This window comes from Lagenorhynchus albirostris, chromosome 11 (assembly GCF_949774975.1).
Source record: "Lagenorhynchus albirostris chromosome 11, mLagAlb1.1, whole genome shotgun sequence".
Taxonomy (NCBI): domain Eukaryota; kingdom Metazoa; phylum Chordata; class Mammalia; order Artiodactyla; family Delphinidae; genus Lagenorhynchus; species Lagenorhynchus albirostris.
Genome location: NC_083105.1, coordinates 103,590,094 through 103,607,858, shown reverse-complemented (window position 1 = coordinate 103,607,858; position 17,765 = coordinate 103,590,094). Strand labels below are relative to the sequence as shown.

Here is a 17,765-nt window from a genome sequence, read left to right as displayed (position 1 = left end):
GTGCCTGGGAGTGGTGTCACGGTGATTTCTGCCCAGATTCACCAGACTTGAGGCTGTGTTGACCGATGCCTCTGAGAATGTACCCCCCTTCTTGCTCTGTCCAGGGACCTACTTTGCAGCTCTTTTCAACAAAGACAGGAAAAGTCCCAGGCAGTGGTCCTCCGTGTATGGTCCCTGGAGTGGCAGCATTGGCACCACCCCTTGGGGGCCTGTTAGAAGTGCAGGTTCTCAGGCCCCACCCCAGACCTTCTGAGTCAGGAACCCTGGAGGTGAGGCCTGGTTACCTGTTTCAACAAACCTTCCAGGCCGTTCTCATGCCTTCTAAAGTGGAACCTCCCTCTCAAAGAAACTCAGTGTGTTTGCCGTCTTGCATACAAAGCTCACCATTTGTGTCGGATCAGAGAAACAGCCAAGGCCTGAGTCTCACCTCTAGACCTTGGGCACCTTTCCGCCTGGAAGGCTGCCCTCATATCAGGAGCCGAGGCTCCTGGGGCCCAGTGCCTTCTTGGAGTCCGGAGTCCTGGGTCAGGCGGTGTCACCTCCTCATCTCCCCGTGCAGGCTCCATGCCTGAAAGTGCTCTTGAGACAGACGAGGGGACAAAGGTCACTGTCTCTCATATTTTACTGTAATCCCATCCTTTTGAGAGTCACTTCTTGGCCCATTCATTTAAAAACCAAAGCATGATTCTGATTGCGACTCAAGACAGAGCTCTGGTCTTAGAGAGGCTCCACCAGTAAGGAGGCTCCCAGCCTCCCGGCCTCCTTGGGGGTGGGCTGTCACTGGCCTCTGCTCTGCTTTCTCACCCCATGTCCACGGGTTCGCCCGTCTGCATGGCCCTCCAGGGCCCCGAGCTTCTGGTGTCAGGTGCTGCCACCTCGTGGCCGTTGCTGCTGTAGAAGGGCTGATGCTTACACCCCGACTAACAGACCCCACCCCTGACTAACGTCCTGGGCTCCCTTCCCGCCGCTTCCCGACACCCCTGGGCAACGTTTATGTCGATTCCAAACGAATGTGACAAGTATTTTTTTGTTTAACTCAGAATCTACTGGGAAGAAGTATCGAACCCGTTTCTTTAAAATTACGTCCGCCCTCCCCCCAGCTCGAGTACTGTTGGCTTGAGTGATAAGATGTTGCTGTTTCCATTTCTGTGTCCCTGGACTTCAGCTTCTAGCCTTCTGGGTTTAGAATTCCCACAAATTCCAGGGGAAAATGAAATAAATAGAAAAAGGAACTCAGTGTATCTCTGAATTGTGAACGCCTGCATTAAACACCTTATGACCCCTGCTGCCTGATTCACTTCCTGCTCTGTCAGTTCTCTGTGATTTCTGTGTAAAGTCCAGCCTCGGTGGGCTCTGCTCAGCACGCAGAGGCTGCTGCCCTCCCATAGGGTCTGGGAGGAGAACAGATGCCAGAATCAGCCCCCTTTTCAGTTCCTGATGCTGTTTCCTTCTTAGAATGCTTGGTAATCTCATTATTTGGGGAAATTTTACCCTTTTGAAATTTGGAGCCCGAAGTGTAGAATCTGATTGCTTCTCTACTGTTGTATCCCCAAAGAGCCACAGGGAAACCCAGCACCAACCTTCCTTCCTGCGTGGGTAAGAGGAGGCCAGCCTCCAGATCCCCGCCCGGCCTCTGCCCACCACACAGACGTGCTTCCGTGGGGTCTTACGGTGGCTCTCAGCTAACCGTTAAAGTCACCAAAGCTGTTAAAAGCCTCTTTCTGAGCCACAGAGTATAAAGATCCCTTTTCACAAAGCTGAATCTTGTGATTTCAAAGGACCCATTAAAGGACAGAGGCAGCGTCCTCCCTGCCCAGCCACCAGTCTTGCTGCACTAGACCAAGGTAGGCAACTGGACAACTTCAGATAAAAACATCTCTTCTGGAGAACTTTAAATTAGAAATATATACACCTGGGGACTTCCCTGGCGGTCCATTGTTTAAGACTGTGCTTCCAATGCAGGGGCCGTGGGTTTGATCCCTGGTCGGGGAGCTAAGATCCCCCATGCAGCACGGTGTGACCAAAAAAAAAATTAATTGAAATACATACACCTGATTTCTAGTTTTCCAAGACCTCACCCCGTGATTTGTATGTCTCAAGGGGAAATTGAAAGAACATGAGTGGTTTAGAAACGTAGTGTAAAGGACTGGGGAGGGGCTTTCATTGTTGCTGTGAGTTGTGGTGGGAAGGCAGGGAAGCACGTCCCACCTGCCCGCTCCCCCTTCCGAGCCTGCCTGTGCTGTTTGCCCCCCTTAGTTGATGCTGGCAGATTTTTGGCTGGTCTGTTCGGTTTGAGCATTAGCCTGGCTCTGGTTTTGCTTTAGGAACTTTAAATCCTTGAGATTCCCCAGCATTCCTGTGTGTGTGCGTGTCCCAGCCTGTGTGTGTACACGTGTGTGTGTGTGTGTGTGTGTGTTGGAGCTCAGTTTTCACATGCATTTTTTTTCCCTTTGTTTTCCCCCAGTCTAGAGGTTTTTTCCATACTGAGTTTTTCTAACAAGGTATCTCCCCAGCTGTCTGTCTGTCTGCCGGGCCTGCCGGGCAGAGCCTTCCACCCTGTCAGATGCTGCATGCCGCCCTACGGCTTGCAAACCAGCCACTCTGTCTCCAGCTACCCTGACGTTCCCTGTAGTGGGGTGATTGGGTGGGAGGGAGGATGCAGGCAAAGCCTTTATGAGGAAGCAGGGGAGATGGAAATATATAGAAAGAACAAGTGGAGGGAGGTTGCCGCAGGACTGGTCGTGGCTGCCCACTGTTGCGCAGCCTGCAGGGTCCTGGACCGGCCCCGGGCCACCAGAGAAGCAAGGCAGTCGCTGGAGAGCACCCGACTTAGGGAGACGAAACCTGGCTTCAGGCCCGCTTCACCGTGTCCCCAGCCCAGCCACTCGCCTTCTCTGGGCCTCTCCGTTAGGCGGGGCGCCGGCGGCTTGGTGGCCCTTCCAGGCCTGGCACCCGAGTGGGCTCTGTGTGTGACCCCTGTCCTCCAAGCTGCGTCCTTTTGTTGGGTTTGCCTGGAGCCTATGTCGGTCCTCTAGGAAGGGCCCTCTGTGCTGCGAACGGGAGAGTGAGGGTGGGTCTTAGTCGGGCTGCACACCTCAGACCCTCTGAGCCTCCGGTCCCTCCTTTGACGGCAGGGCTGCCGTGGCTGTCTGGCTGGGCAGCCCCCGGGGCCAGTGCAGGGGCCAGAGGAGGCCACACAGGTGCCCGTGGTTTGAATTCTGACGCACTGCCACGCTCACGTCACGCGTCCCCCTGGACTCCATGAGATGTGCCTGGCTGCACGATGATAATCTGCAGCTTTTCAAGTTCAGTGACACATGTTGCTTGACCCGAAGTTGGGGAGGGTGGGTGCTGACGGCCACCCTGCAAGGCCGCACCTGGCACGCGGGCTCTGGGTACTCTGGGTGGCAGCTGGGGTCAGAGTGAGTGATGCACATGGACAGGAACCCATCTCCCCGATGTTACACAGTAACTAATGTCAACAACTTCTATTTGCCATGAGTGTGACGACCTCTCTGCCCTTACAGCTGGTGAACCAAACCTGTCTCTCTCATGTCTCCAAATGAGGCAAGAGACTAGCTCCAAACCAGCGTCTCTGTGTCTCCCTTGCACGCTCGTTTCAGGTTCAGGTCTGGGGTGGAACTCCCCTTGTTTGGCTGTTTTTTTCCTTCAGTTTCTTCTTTATAAAACAGTATTTATTGGGTGTTTTTTCTGATTATAAAGTATACATTATGGAAATAGCAGAGCGTGCAGGAAGGCTAAGGAAGAGAGTCACAACCTGCCCTTCATGGCCTCTGGCCATTTCACATCTGCTCTGCCTGTTGTCACGAGGGTGCTGCTCGCCTAATTTCTGTCCTGAGTCCTGTTCTGCGATCTCATGCCGTATTCTGTGCTGGAAGGGCGTCTGAGAATGTGGTCTGCATAAAAGGGGCTGAATGCTGCGTTTTGTGATGTCTAGAAGGGGAAGCACATTCTTACCTATGCTGCCGGCACGTGCCTCCTTGTTTCGGATGCGTGTGGCTGTGTGTCATGTCCCTGTCCCTTGCTAACAGGCAGGGATGCTGTTCCACTTTCACTGCAGCCTGTTTGCATTTAACATCTATCCCAGGAAGCGTCAGAGGTGGGGACCCTGTAGTTTGTGGGCATATCCAGGTGTCCTGAGCACCAGCCTTTAGACAGAGAAGGTTGGATGTAGATGAGTTATAAGTTGGGGGTGTTTGTAAGAAAGGAGGGCTCGCGCCTGCCCCAGTGACCAGCTGGTCATGCCACTCGGAACTCTGGACGTGATTGCTGCACACGTACCACACACGCACAAACACATACAGCCGCTGCACACCCACCACACACACAGCCTCTGAAAACCCACCACACACACAGCCTCTGCACACCCACCACACACAGCCTTTGCACACCCACCCCCCCACATCCACTGCACACCCACCTCACACAGCATCTGCACACCCACCACACACACAGCCTCTGCACACCCACCACACACACAGCCTCTGAAAACCCACCACACACACAGCCTCTGCACACCCACCCCCCCCACAGCCTCTGCACACCTACCACACACACAGCCTCTGCACACCCACCTCACACACAGCCTCTGCACACACACAGCCTCTGCACACACATACAGTGTCCACACCCACCACACACACAGCCTCTGCACACCCACCACACACCCACAGCCTTTGCACACCCACCCCCCCACAGCCTCTGCACACCCCACACACACACAGCCTTTGCACACCCACCCCCCACAGCCTCTGCACACCCACCCCCCACACACAGCCTCTGCACACCCCCACACACATCCACTGCACACCCACCTCACACACAACCTCTGCACACCCACCACACACACACAGCCTCAGCACACACATACAGCCTCTGCACACCCATACACACACAGCCTCAGCACACACAGCATCTGCACACCCACCCCACGCACACAGCCTCTGCACAGCCACCACACACACAGCCTCTGCACACCCACCACACATACACAGCCTCTGCACACCCACCTCACACACAGCCTCTGAAAACCCACCACACACACAGCCTCTGCACACCCACCTCACACACACAGCCTCTGCACAGCCACGACACACACAGCCTCTGCACACCCACCACACACATAGCCTCTGCACACCCACCCCCACACAGCCTCTGAAAACCCACCACACACACAGCCTCTGCACTCCCACCCCACACAGCCTCTGAAAACCCACCACACACACAGCCTCTGCACTCCCACCCCACACAGCCTCTGCACACCTACCACACACACACAGCCTCTGCACACCCACACACACACAGCCTCTGCACACCCACACACACAGCCTCTGCACACCCACCTCACACAGCCTCTGCACACCCACCACACACACACAGCGTCTGCACACCCACCACACACACACAGCCTCTGAACACACACACAGCCTCTGCACACCCACTACACACAGCCTCTGCACACCCACCACACACAGCCTCTGCACACCCACCACACACAGCCTCTGCACACACATACAGCGTCCACACACACACAGCCTCTGCACACCCACCACACACACAACCTCTGCACACCCACCACTCACAGCCTCTGCACACCCACCTCACACACAGCCTCTGCACACCCACCCCCCACACACAGCCTCTGCACACCCACCCCACACACAGCCTCTGCACACCCACCTCACGCACAGCCTCTGCACACCCACCCCCCCACACACAGCCTCTGCACACCCCCCACACACATCCACTGCACACCCACCTCACACACAGCCTCTGCACACCCACCACACACACACAGCCTCAGCACACACATACAGCCTCTGCACACCCATACACACACAGCCTCAGCACACACAGCATCTGCACACCCACCCCACGCACACAGCCTCTGCACAGCCACCACACACACAGCCTCTGCACACCCACCCCCCACACAGCCTCTGAAAACCCACCACACACACAGCCTCTGCACTCCCACCCCACACAGCCTCTGCACACCTACCACACACACACAGCCTCTGCACACCCACCACACACACAGCCTCTGGCCTTAGTCGTGAATTTTCACCCAATATCAGATTCATGCACAAAGCCCTGTGGAGAACACAGAGAAGAGCTTAAAAGAAAGAGAAAACATGGCAGTTGCACTCACCCCGTTGCAAAGTAAAGGGCCTCTCAACCAACACATGGCTGCTTGGCCCTTGTGTTCACCTAAACAGGCTTGTTTCTAATGGTCCAGGCCCTGCCTACCACGTGGGGCCATGGCTCCTGCGTGTGCCCTGTGGTTCTGTGATGGTCCCTTGCTGACGGTCCCTGCTCCTGAGAGCCCCAGGCCCCGAGTCTAGAGATGTCCTCTGCACGACTTCCCAGCTTTGTTTCTGTGAGTTTTTGGCGTGTCCTGTCGTGCAGTCCGCAGTGTGACAGCGTCCCCAGCTGTGGCGTCGACCCTCTGTGGAGAGGGAAGGGGCAGAGGAATAGGGGCGATCGGCTCTCCCTGGCTGTGCGGGGACAGAGATTTGGGCAGTGGGGACCGCCTCCGTGAGGACGTGCTGGACCAACGAGCCCTGGCTCAGAATCAGAGCATCACAGGTGTCGGCCCTGGAGGCCCGTCAAAGACTGGGCGCTGCCTCCATGGCAGGGAGCTCCTCTATGGGTTCAGTGCCCAGAGAGCCTCCCAGCCCTTAGATTCACCCACGTGGTAACATCTGAGAACTCTCACTCAGGCCTGGCTGTTCCACGGCAGCGGGCAGGCCTGCTGGCACTATGGATGTTTTCACGGAGGGATCCCCAAACCCAAAAGGCCCCCAGATTGTCATCCCCAGCTCTCCCGCCCTCCCGGCAGGACCACAGGAGGAGGGAGCCCGCCCTCCCCAGGCCCGGGGCTGTTCCCGCTCAGTCTCTGTGCTGGATACAGGACTGAATTCATTTGTAGACGTGTTTCCCTCGCTTCTGCTTTTCCATTTCTTGTATTTTTTCTTTTCCTCCTGTTGTTCCTTTCTCACTTCGTTTGCTTTCTGTCCTCTGCTTGTTCTCACTTCTCCTCTCCCTCCCCCTCCACTTCCACCTCCCCCTCCTCTCTGTCCGTCTCGCCTCGTCCTCCTTGTTTGGCCCTTTTTGAAGTTGAGCCCAGTGGCGGGACTCCACGACGTAGACCTCTCTCCTTCTGCCCTTGCTGTGTCCAGGAAGGTAAAGTAAACCCCAACCTTCTCCCCACCGCCTCTCGGGGGGCCGTAGCAACACTAGTCAAACAGGGACCCGAAACCCAGCTCTTTCTCCTTCTTCTTCTGGTACCTGGTAGCCCTGTTACAAACCCCCTGAGTATGTGGCAGTCCCTTACAAGGTACAGTATCCCTTCGACTGTCTCAGGGGGCTGGGGGGCGGGTGCAGGCAGGGAGCAGGTCCAGGTCTGGGGGCCTCAGGCTGCAGGCATCCACGGTTCCAGGCCACCACTCGTGGTCGGGCCTTTCAGCCTCCAGTCCCGCAGATAGAGGGACCAGGACGCGGGTGAGGAGCCCTGCCCCGTGTGGCAGTGATTTGTGCTGGTGACGTCGAGGAATACTGTCCTTACAAAGACTGTTCTGCACAGATGCCCCAGTTCCTTCCAAACCACTAAAAGCAGACTTCTCTGCCCTGTGTCTTGCTGAGTGTGTGTGTTTTAAGTTTGTCTGGTTTGCAGTCCCTTGTGGTGGTGATTGTCGTTGACAAGGCATGCGGGCGGGGCCGGGGAGTGTGACCACGGCTAACCCGCTAACCTTCCTCTGCTCTCCCCGGCGCTCGCTCACCGCTGACCACCACCAGCTGCGTCCACCTCGGCCGTCCCTCCGGAGCTGGCTCGAGCGCTTCAGGAGGCATCCTGGCGCCCAGAGAGCTTACCTGCCCCGGGCCCCGTGCTCCCCATATGCCCCGCGGGTGCCCTGTGCAGAGCCGCTCAGGAAGGAACGCGCGGAGCTGGATGGGGGCTACCGGGCGGTCGGGAGTGCTCTGGCCCCGGTGCCCAGCACGCACTCCGCAGCGGCCAGGACCCAGGACAGCGCAGTGCAGACGCGGCCCCTGCCCTCGCGTGTGGTGGGAGGTCGGGGTCCCTGAGAGCCACCCCGTGTGTTCCTGGGCTTGGTTTTACTGGGAGAGGACTTCTGACCAGTGACCCATAAAGCAGAGGCACTTGGAGAGACCTCCCCGTCCCGGCCTCTTAGCCCAGCCGTGGGTGGACTCGTGGGGCCCGTGAACACCTGGAGTCCTTGGCAGAGATATTGGATGTGTTCACGTGCAGTTTTCCAGGAAGAGAGTCCCCAAGTTTCCTGAGACTGTCGAGTGGCTTGTAATCTGCAAACAGCGAAGAGCCACCGCAGTCTGGCTTCTGCGTCTGGACAGGACCCACTACGGCCGTGCGCTTCCTTGTGTCCCCTCCGGGGGGTGTGGCTCCTTGGAAAGGTCTCCTTCCCTCCTGCTGCGGCTGAGCCCGAGGGGGCCAGGCCGCTCCTGGTGGAGACGGGTGTCAGCTGAGTAGGGTGCAGGCAGCCGAGTGTGGGTGGCACCAGCCCCAGAAGCTGCTGCTGGGCTTGGATCAGAGCAGGGGGTTAGGGGGAGCCTGCGGTCTCCCTGCCCTGGTGAGAGTCCCCACACCTCCCAGGGACGTACTGCGTCTGCCATGCAGGGGTCGCGGCAGCATCTGTCAGGAAGCCGCAAGTTGAGAGGCACCTCCCTGGTCAGGGTATCGGAAACGAGGAGGCCTTGGGGCAGTGACCCTGTGGAGGTGCCGTAGTGAGTGTCCCCGGAAAGGAGGGCCGAGTACCCTTTTAATCTCCATTTGCCTCTTCGTTAGACTGGCCTCAGAGCAGACCTAGTACCTAGCAAGTACCAAATACGTGCTAGATGAATGAAAAAGAGAAAAAAGGAGGGCAGAGCACCGAAAACATGCCAAGAGAAAGCAAGCGGCCGAGCAGGAGAGGTCCAGGCGAGCTGCCTCCAGTGGCTGGGGCGTGAGGCCGGCCGGAGGGACAGAGGAAGGTGCAGGCTGGGGACCCGTGGGGGTGGGCGTCCTCGTGCCCGAAGGCAGACTGGGCCTGGCCCAGGAGCGTCAGGCAGCGCCCTGCTGGGCTCTCTGCACACTTGCCCCGTTGCCGCGTCCGGGCTGGGGACAGCGGCACGGCCTGCCCGACACGCCCTCTCTCGGCAGGCATGGGCAAAAAGGACGACCCCAAGCTGATGCAGGAGTGGTTCAAGCTGGTGCAGGAGAAGAACGCCGTGGTGCGCTATGAGTCGGAGCTCATGATCTTGTGAGTGGCCTCGGGTCTGGGGGAGCCGAGGTGGGACGTGGGCGCAGGGCCCGTCGCAGTAGGAGCGCAGCCCCCTCCCAGTTTAGGGGGTGCGGAACTGTGCCACCCCTCACCAGTCACTAGCTCGTTTTCCCCCCAAATCCCCGGAAACCCCAGCGCCCGGGAGCTGGAGCTGGAGGACCGGCAGAGCCGGCTGCAGCAGGAGCTCCGCGAGCGGATGGCCATGGAAGGTAGGAGGGGTGGGGAGGCAGGTGCGGGCCGCTGCCTCTGGCGCTGGGGACTCACGTGTTTGGTTCTGCCCAGATCACCTGAAGACAGAGGAGGAGCTGTCGGAGGAGAAGAGGATCCTGAACGAGATGCTGGAGGTGGTGGAGCAGAGAGACGCCCTGGTGGCCTTGCTGGAGGAGCAGCGGCTCCGGGAGAAGGAGGAGGACAAGGACCTGGAGGCCGCCATGCTGTCCAAGGGCTTCAGCCTGAACTGGTCCTGAGCGCCGCCCGGCCCTGGCTGGTCTGTGCACCGTCCGACCCAGGCTGGCTGCTCCCAGACCACCCAGATCCGAGGTCGGAGTGGGCCTGCTGCCTCCTGGGAGTTTGCACTCAGACCTCCTCGTGGCTCTGAGAAGCAGTCAAGCGCCGAGCTGTGGGAGCCCCAGTGAAGACGGTGGTCCAGTAGCGCAGCCTCCTCGAAGAGGCCTCCCTGCCCTCCTGCTTCAGAGACGGGGAACGCGGATCCTGGGGGGACGCCTGGTCGGAGGGACGCGGCTCCGCCCCAATCCCCAGGCCCAGGGGGCCAGCGCAGACTTCATCCAGGGCTGAGGAGGCCCGCCCCGCGGCCCAGTGCCACACTCCAGGCCTCTCCTGGCTGTGGCCTGAGGCCTGAGGCTGCTGCATTTGCTTTTAATTCACAACACTGGAAGATACTGACTTCAGGGTCGGGCAGAGACCCTCTTCTGGCCCCGCCACAGGCCTGCGGCCTTGTCACGGGCTCCTCGTGGCGGGCGGGAGGCCTCGCCTCGTTCCTGGGTTTGCCCCGAACGAAGCTGACAGCCTGGGAGGCGTGGCCTCTTTGTCAATTAACTTATTTTTTTAATACTTGAAAAGAAGCAACTTCACTTTTATATCTTTACCAGGACACTGATTGCTTGGCACCTGGGTAGGGGTGTGGAGGTGGGTCCCAGCTGACCGCGCTGTCACTCCATTCATTACTCTTTCATCGTGGGGCTGACCTGAACCCTCAGGTCAGCAAGACCCCCGTGTGGGCCCGGCGTGCAGCGCCCGTCCTCCTGTGCCCGGCCCCGGGCGTCCGTGTCTACACCGCTCGCTTGTCAAGTACGCGTTTGAGCTGCTGGAGGCCACGCCATGAGGCACAGATGCCTCTTGGCCTCCCTGTTGGAATCCTGGCTCTGCAGAACCCATTTTTCCTCCGTTTTGGTGCCGAGATCTCACCTGCCACAGCACGTTTATTGAAGAAAGTTTTAGGCCGGCTGCACCAGCGCGTGGGACCCTGCTCAGCGAGGCCCAGATCCAGCCAGCTGGAGCTGCAGTGACGGCACACTGGGGGACTCCAGTTGGGGTCCCCCCCACACACACATGAGCTCCGGCCCAGCTCCAGCCCAGCACCTCTTCGTGGGGAGGCACTGGACAGGAAGCACCGTGGAGCCAGCTCATGCCGTGGCTCAGCCAGAGGCCGGCAGTGTCCAGCCTGCAGAGCCACTGTTAGACTCTGCAGGGGCCGTGCTCGTCCACAGAGGAGCGAGGGCTGGACCAGCCAGGGGCCCTGGAGCCTGCAGGGCTGAGGTCAGGGCCAGCGCCAGGCCAGTCCCGAGGCCCTCCAGCCGACTCCTGGTGGAGCGGGACTGCATGCAGGGAAGAGAGGCCTCAGGGCAGGACAGGGGGCGTCCACACCGACCTTGGGACGTCCCTGGGGAACCACATCGTGCCTCAACTTGAACAGAGTCATTCTCACTGCAAAGGAGCAAAGAACTGTCTTTTTCTTCAGTTTGTCCCAAAGCTGCCGTCTGGAATCCAGGGCACGCGCTGCTCCAGCCCTCGCGGCTCTGACGTTCACCTCTTGCTTGATGAGGTAGAGCCTCCGTTTCTATTCTCGTTTCTTAGAAGGGGGAGCGGAGGGTGTTCTAGATCCATCCTCAAATCCCAGCCTTCCAATAAAATTGGGCTTGGGACAGGATTCATCGCCTGTGTGGCCTTTGCCTACCCTTCCTACCCACCGCCCCGGTGCACCGCAACTGCCAGGCCCGTCCCTCAAGCTTCTGCCCACCCAGGACGAGGACAAGTTTACAGAGTGGCCAGGAAGGACATGACACCTGCCGCTGCGGAAGCACACCGTGCCTGCAGGAACGAGGACGGCCTGGAGGCTGCAGAGAAGCTTGGAAATGCTCCCCACTCCCTCCCGCAGGGCTGCGACTTCAGGTTCTAGTAGAGCACTTTTTCTGAAAGCTCCCGTTTTATAACCACTAGTTTGCAGGTTGTTGTAGTGCCCTGCTGACGGGCTGCATGCAGTGTTTCCCAGCTCTGGAAATGCACTCAGCTCCTGTCAAGTCCCTTGAAGGCAGGGCAGCAGGAAATCTCTCTCTGAAATGCCACGGCATGAGCAGGCCCAAGCCCGAGGCCTGTGCAGGGAGAGCCAGGTTCAGCTCCAGCAGGGCCAGGGCGGCAGCGCACCTCGCCTCAGTCCGAGGCCACCAGCGGCTCCACCTGGGGGTCCAGTCCTGCTCAGATGGCGTCTTGTGGCCTTTGCCCCGGGAGCTGTCCTCCAGCTGCTCTGACCAGCAGTGATAGACTATCCGCTATCTTTTCAAAGAGCAGAATTTTTTCAGTGGGGCAGAAAGTGGAGAGAGTTTAAAGAAAAGTTTAAAGGTGGTAACAACTGATCTACAAAGGGGAATGGGCCATTTTATGCGCAATAAAAGTTTTTAAAACAAGTACAGAGGGTATTCTTGGCATGAGCCAGGGCACGCTCTTTGGTGGGTTGGTGTCCACACATGGCGGCACCTGTCAGTGTGTGTATGGGTTTGAGGAATACAACCTTTGTGCTTTCTCAGCCGACTTTATTTTTGTCCATGTTGTCCTGCTCTGGCCACCTGCTGACACCCGTTGAGAAAGTGTGTGTAACACCCAGGGTGTACGAGGCCGCCCTCCAAAGCAGCGCCAGGACCCTCCCGGAGAGATGCGCGTTCCGTGAAGTGTCTCCTCGTCAGGGTGACCCCGAGGCCCTGGCAGCCCGGTGCTGTGGGCTCTGCAGCCTGCAGGCCTAAGTCGATGAGATGTATCCACCTCCCCAAGTACATTCAGAGCACAGGGTCTTGGGATCCCTGATGTTGCGGCCCCAGTGCCCTCCTCGTGCGCTGGCCGCGGGGCGTGTGGCTCGCCTCTGTCACCGTGGAGCTAATCCCAAAGGCACAGGGCTTCCCTCTGGGGCGGCAGCGGGCGGGGTCAGTGCCGGGCCAGCTGATTCCCAGAGCCTCCGGCACCACGTGCGCATCGGGTAGAAAAACAGAAGCAGCGTGGCCCTCGATTCCTCAAAGGAAGTCTGGGTCAGGAACTGTGCCTGGTGGGGGCAGTGGGGCTGGTACCATCTGTGCTGACCCCCTTGTTTCTCAGAGGGGCCCCTTGATCAGAGATGGAGACAGGCAGGGTTTGGCAGTGGTTCACAGGCACCCACGTGGTAGGAGGTGATGGTGGCTTCAGGCAGACAACTGAGGGAAGGCTGCCCCACAGCTGCCACCACTCATCCAAGAACCCATGTCCGTGGCTCCAAAACCCCTCCTGAACCCTGATCCCCATGGTCCCAGAGTGGGAAATGGGAAGGACAGAACCGGCTGTTGTATTGCCCAGAAGACTCCCCGAGTGCGGCTCGGCGGGGAGGGAGGAAGCATCCTCGGGTGGGCCAGCGCCCACAGCGCACAGAGACCTCCAGTGCGGTGCCCAGGGGCCGGGGCTGCCGGGCTTGGCGGGGAGCGTTTTGTGGCAGCCCCACGCCCATGTCCCCTCTCTGAGGTGGCCTTGCAGCGTGGACTTCAGTGGGGCAGTGGAGAAGGCCCCTGATTCCAGGACAGACGTGGAGAGAGTGCCCGGGGTGCACACGTGCACACACGCTGCCCCTGCTGGCTGAGGGTCTCGGACCTCTCGGGGTTTCCAGTCACTAAGCCACTCAACAACCCGCTTCCGCCGCCTGCAGCGTGTCCAGGGCAGCGCGAGCCGGGGAGGCGCCTCGGCCCGCACCCGCGTCTGCCTCGGGCAGAGGGAGCAGTGGGACGGAGCGCGTGGGGGCAGAGAGGGGGTGGCCCAGGGGCGGAGGGCGTGGGGACTGGGGGCCCCGGGCGGTACTCACCTCTCTGCCTGTCCTTCGAGGTCCAGAGCCTCGGCTCTGTCTTGGTGGGAAGGCGCCTTGAAGGTTGGGAGCTGGTCCACCCCCGCCCAGGGCCAGACCTTTCTCCAGGGCTGGGGTGGCCCTCCCTACACGTCAGCCAACCTCCCGCAGCCTCCAAGCAAGTTACTGGGCCTCCCTGGCCTCCCAGACTGGCCCCTCTGAATGCACCTCGACCCACTGGGTTCTGTGGGGTGGGCGGGGAGCACAGAGGAGGAGCTTGGAGGGGCCTGGGTGCTGGAAAGAGCTCTCCCGGCCTCTGCTGGTCTGGCTCTTGGTCTAGAGCGGGGAGGGCCCATGGCCCCGCGGCCCGATTCCCACTGCACGCCTGGGACCCACAGCCCTCGGGATGTGAGATGTCAGCCCTCGCGAACTGGCTGTCAGTCTGCATCCTGTGGTGACGGGATGGGGTGGCCGGGATGGAGGAAGGCTGGACCCCACAAATCCCGAGCCAGCTGGGCGCCAGGAGGGAAGAAGTGGCGTCTGCGGCCGTGGAACCCTGACCCCTAGAGAAGGCTGGGGCGGGGGTGCTATGGGAGGTGGAGTGTGAGCCTAGCTGCCGCCCAGAGCCCCCATCCCAAAGGGATTTGTCTTGGGGAAGTCAGAGGCCTCACCTCCTCAGCTTGAGGGGACAGGTGCCCGTCGAAGCAGCAGCGACTGTGGGAGTCCCCTCGGAGCCCTGACCTCAGCCCTGCAGGCTCCAGGGCCCCTGGCTGGTCCAGCTCCACACAGGCCCCGCGGTGCAGGCAGCTCAGGAGGAGGACGGCGGCACGTCCCTGTGCCCCCTTCTTCCCCTTCCTGCCCCTTTAGAGCCCAGCTCCCTCTGCCCGGACCACCTCCCACACGCAGACCTCTGGCTCCCGGCTGCCCACATCATGGCTTGGTGTTTGTACACATTACAGATCAATCGCCAGTAGGTCTTAACATCCATCACCTCACATAGTTTTTTCCTGCAGTGAGAACTTTTAAGATCTATTCTCTCAGCAACTTCCACATACACGACACAGCAGTGTTAACTACAGTCACCATGCTGAACATTTCATTCCCAGGACACATTTATTTTATAACTGGAAGTCTGTACCTTTCGACCCCCTTCACCCATTTCATCCACTCCCTGTCCCTGTCTCTGGGAGCCACGAATCTGCTCTGTGTCCGTTTTTCTTCCTTTCTCTCTCTCTCTCTCTCTCTCTCTCTCTCTCTCTCTCTCTCTCTCTCTCTCTATTTTTGGCTGTGTTGGGTCTTCGTTGCTGCGTGCGGCTTTTTCTAGTTGCAGAGCGGGGGCTACTCTTTGTTGTGGAGCACGGGCTCTAGGCAGGCAGACTCAGTACTTGCAGCACGCAGACTCAGTAGTTGTGGCTCGTGGGCTCTAGAGCGCAGGCTCAGTAGTTGTGATGTACAGGCTTAGTTGCTCCGCGGCATGTGGGATCTTCCCGGACCAGAGCTCACACCCGTGTCCCCTGCATTGGCAGGTGGATTCTTAAGCACTGCGCCACCAGGGAAGTCCCCAGGTCTTGTTTTTGTTTTTAGATTCCACATATGAGATCATACAGTATTTGTTTTTCTCCGACTTATTTCACTAAGCCATAATGCCCTCAAGGTCCGTCCACATTCTTGCAAAGAGCAGGAACTCCTATTTGTGGCTGAACAGTATTCCATTTATAGGTACACACACACACACACCACACATGTGGCTCACATCTTCTTTATCCATTCATCAGCCAATGGACACTTAGGTTGTTTCCATGTCTTGGCTATGGTGAATAATATACTGCAGTGAACAGGAGGATGCAGGTATCTCTTCAAGATAGTGATTTCATTTTTTGGATAAATACCCAGAAGCAGAATTGCTAGATCATATAGTAGTTCTATTTTAAATTTTTTGAGGAACCCCCATAATGTTCTCCATAGTGGCTGCACCAGTTTACATTCTCACCAACAGTGCACAAGGGTTCCCTTTTGTCCACACCCTCACCACCAACACTTGTTATTTCTTACTTTTTGATAATAGCCATTCTAGCAGGTGTGGGTGATCTCACTGTGGTTTTGATCTGTATTTCCCTGATGATTAGTGATACTTAGCTTCTTTTCATGTGCCTGTTGGCCATTTGTATGTCTTCTTTGGAGAAATGTCCAAGTTCCTCTGCCCATTTTTCTAATCAATTTTTTTGCTTGTTTTTGCTGTTGAGTGGTGTGAGTTTATATATATATATATATATTGGCAGCTCCGCATAGCATGTGGGATCTTAGTTCCCCAACCAGGGATGGAACCCAGGCTCCATTGGAAGTGTGGAGTCTTAACCACTGGACCACCAGGGAAGTCCCTTTTATATATTTTGGATATTAATCCCTTATCAGATGTATGATTTGCAAATATCTTCTCCCATTCCATAGATGGCCTTTTTATTTTGTTAATGGTTTCCTTTTAAATTTGATGTAGTCCCACTTGTTTATTTTTGCTTTTGTTGCCTTTGCTTTTGGTGTGAAACCAAAAAAATGATTGCAAAGATTGATGTCAAAGAGCTTACTGCCTACGTTTTCTTCTAGGAGTTTTCTGGTTTCAGGTCTTACATTCAAGTCTTTAATCCATTTTGAGTTGATATTTGTGTGTGGGGTAAGACAGTGTTTTCATCCTTTTGCATGTAGCTGTCCAGTGTTCCCATCACCATGACAGGGGTCACTGTAGGAGCGGCCGGCAGCCAGAAGCAGCAGTGAGAAACCTCAGGAAAAAGTAGAACCGAGGTCAGGCTCTGGCTCTGCTTAGCCGGCTACACCTCTCAGTCAGAACCACACTGCGGGACTTCCCTGGTGGTCCAGTGGTTGACTCAGTGCTTCCAATGTAGGGGTCGTGGGTTCGATCCCTGGTCGGGGAAATAAGGTACCGTGCAGTGCGGCCAAAACAAAAAAACAAAACGCACTGGGTTTTGTGTTCTGTTTTCATTGCCGAGACCATCATTCTGTTTGTCTATCTATGTATTTATTTTCTCATTTTTAACACATGGATGGATTATAAAGTCCACAGCATAGCAGAAGCTGCAAATTAGAACTGGGGGCTGGATCGGGGAGAAGGGACCTTGGGGGGCCTACTGGTGTGGGTCCCGCCTGGCCTAATGGGCAGTGGCTGGCACAGTGTTCAGGATGAGATCCCACTGCTCACCTAGCCTCCTGCCCTCCCGTGTCACCCACTCCGCACAGCGACATCCCCTGCGTGCAGAATGCCCTTCCCCTCTCGCCACATCTGGTCCCTTTCTGGCTTTCAGCTGCTAGTTTAGATGTCACCTTCTTAGACGACCCAGTCCCGCTGGCCACCCCGCTGGCCACTTGCCCTTACAGCACCCTGCTCAGCCTTCAGTGCGGCACCCACCTCCTGTTCACACGTTCATTCCACGCTGAGTGCCCCTGGGTACCGCGGCGAGAGAGTGACATTCCAGGGAGGGGACACCTTCCAACACACACACACAATTACGTCATATTTCAGGTGAAACATGCTGGACAGAATGGAGCCAGGCCCAGGGAAGTGCAGGGACAGTGGCAGGATTCGAGCAGAGAGGGTGCAGAGCACGGAGGACTTCGTGGGCTATTGAAAAGGCCCCAGGAAACCCAAGAGGGTTTTCAAGAGTGGGGTAACAACACCTGACTTTTTTTTTTTTAACACCTGACATTTTACAGCAGGAGGGAAGATACTGGAGCCAAGGTGGCAGGGAGAGAGCGGTTAGGAGGCAGCTGCCCTGACGGGAGGAGGGGCAGCTTGGACCCTGCGCAGGTGGGAGCTGCCGGGATGCTTGGACATGGCTGGCGGGAGTGCGGAACGGCACAGCCACTCTGGAAAACCGACAGTTTCTGATAAAATTAAACATTCCCCAGCACTATGCCCCAGCAGCCCCACTCCTAGGTATGAGACTGAAGAGGAGTGAGGACACGCATCTACAAAAAGGTTGGCAGGACAGTGTTCACAGCAGGACTACTGTGACTGCCATCTGGGGAACATGGTGTTGCTGCCGGAGCCACAGCAGCCCTTCACGGCCCAGGAGGCTGTGATGTGGAAAGTGAAATCACAGTCAGAGGTCTGTGTAAAAAGGCAGAGA

The 17,765-nt window shown here is 57.6% G+C and overlaps 1 protein-coding gene across 15 annotated transcripts in view; it reads left to right on the top strand.

Annotated features, from left to right (window-relative positions):
- MICAL3 (microtubule associated monooxygenase, calponin and LIM domain containing 3) overlaps positions 1-11,050 on the top strand; it is a 175,206-nt gene extending 164,156 nt beyond the window's left edge. For 8 of the 15 annotated variants that reach the window (XM_060164477.1, XM_060164476.1, XM_060164479.1 and 5 more), the window contains 5 exons: positions 1,779-1,844; positions 7,141-7,206; positions 9,197-9,296; positions 9,453-9,526; positions 9,600-11,050. In XM_060164477.1, the coding sequence (XP_060020460.1) occupies positions 1,779-1,844; positions 7,141-7,206; positions 9,197-9,296; positions 9,453-9,526; positions 9,600-9,784 (491 nt within the window). In that variant the 3' untranslated portion in view covers positions 9,785-11,050. Of the gene's footprint in view, positions 1-1,778; positions 1,845-7,140; positions 7,207-8,842; positions 9,028-9,196; positions 9,297-9,452; positions 9,527-9,599 lie in introns of those variants that run through there. The other 7 variants (XM_060164482.1, XM_060164485.1, XM_060164484.1 and 4 more) reach the window with 3 other exon arrangements.
- The last annotated feature ends 6,715 nt before the right edge of the window (positions 11,051-17,765 follow it).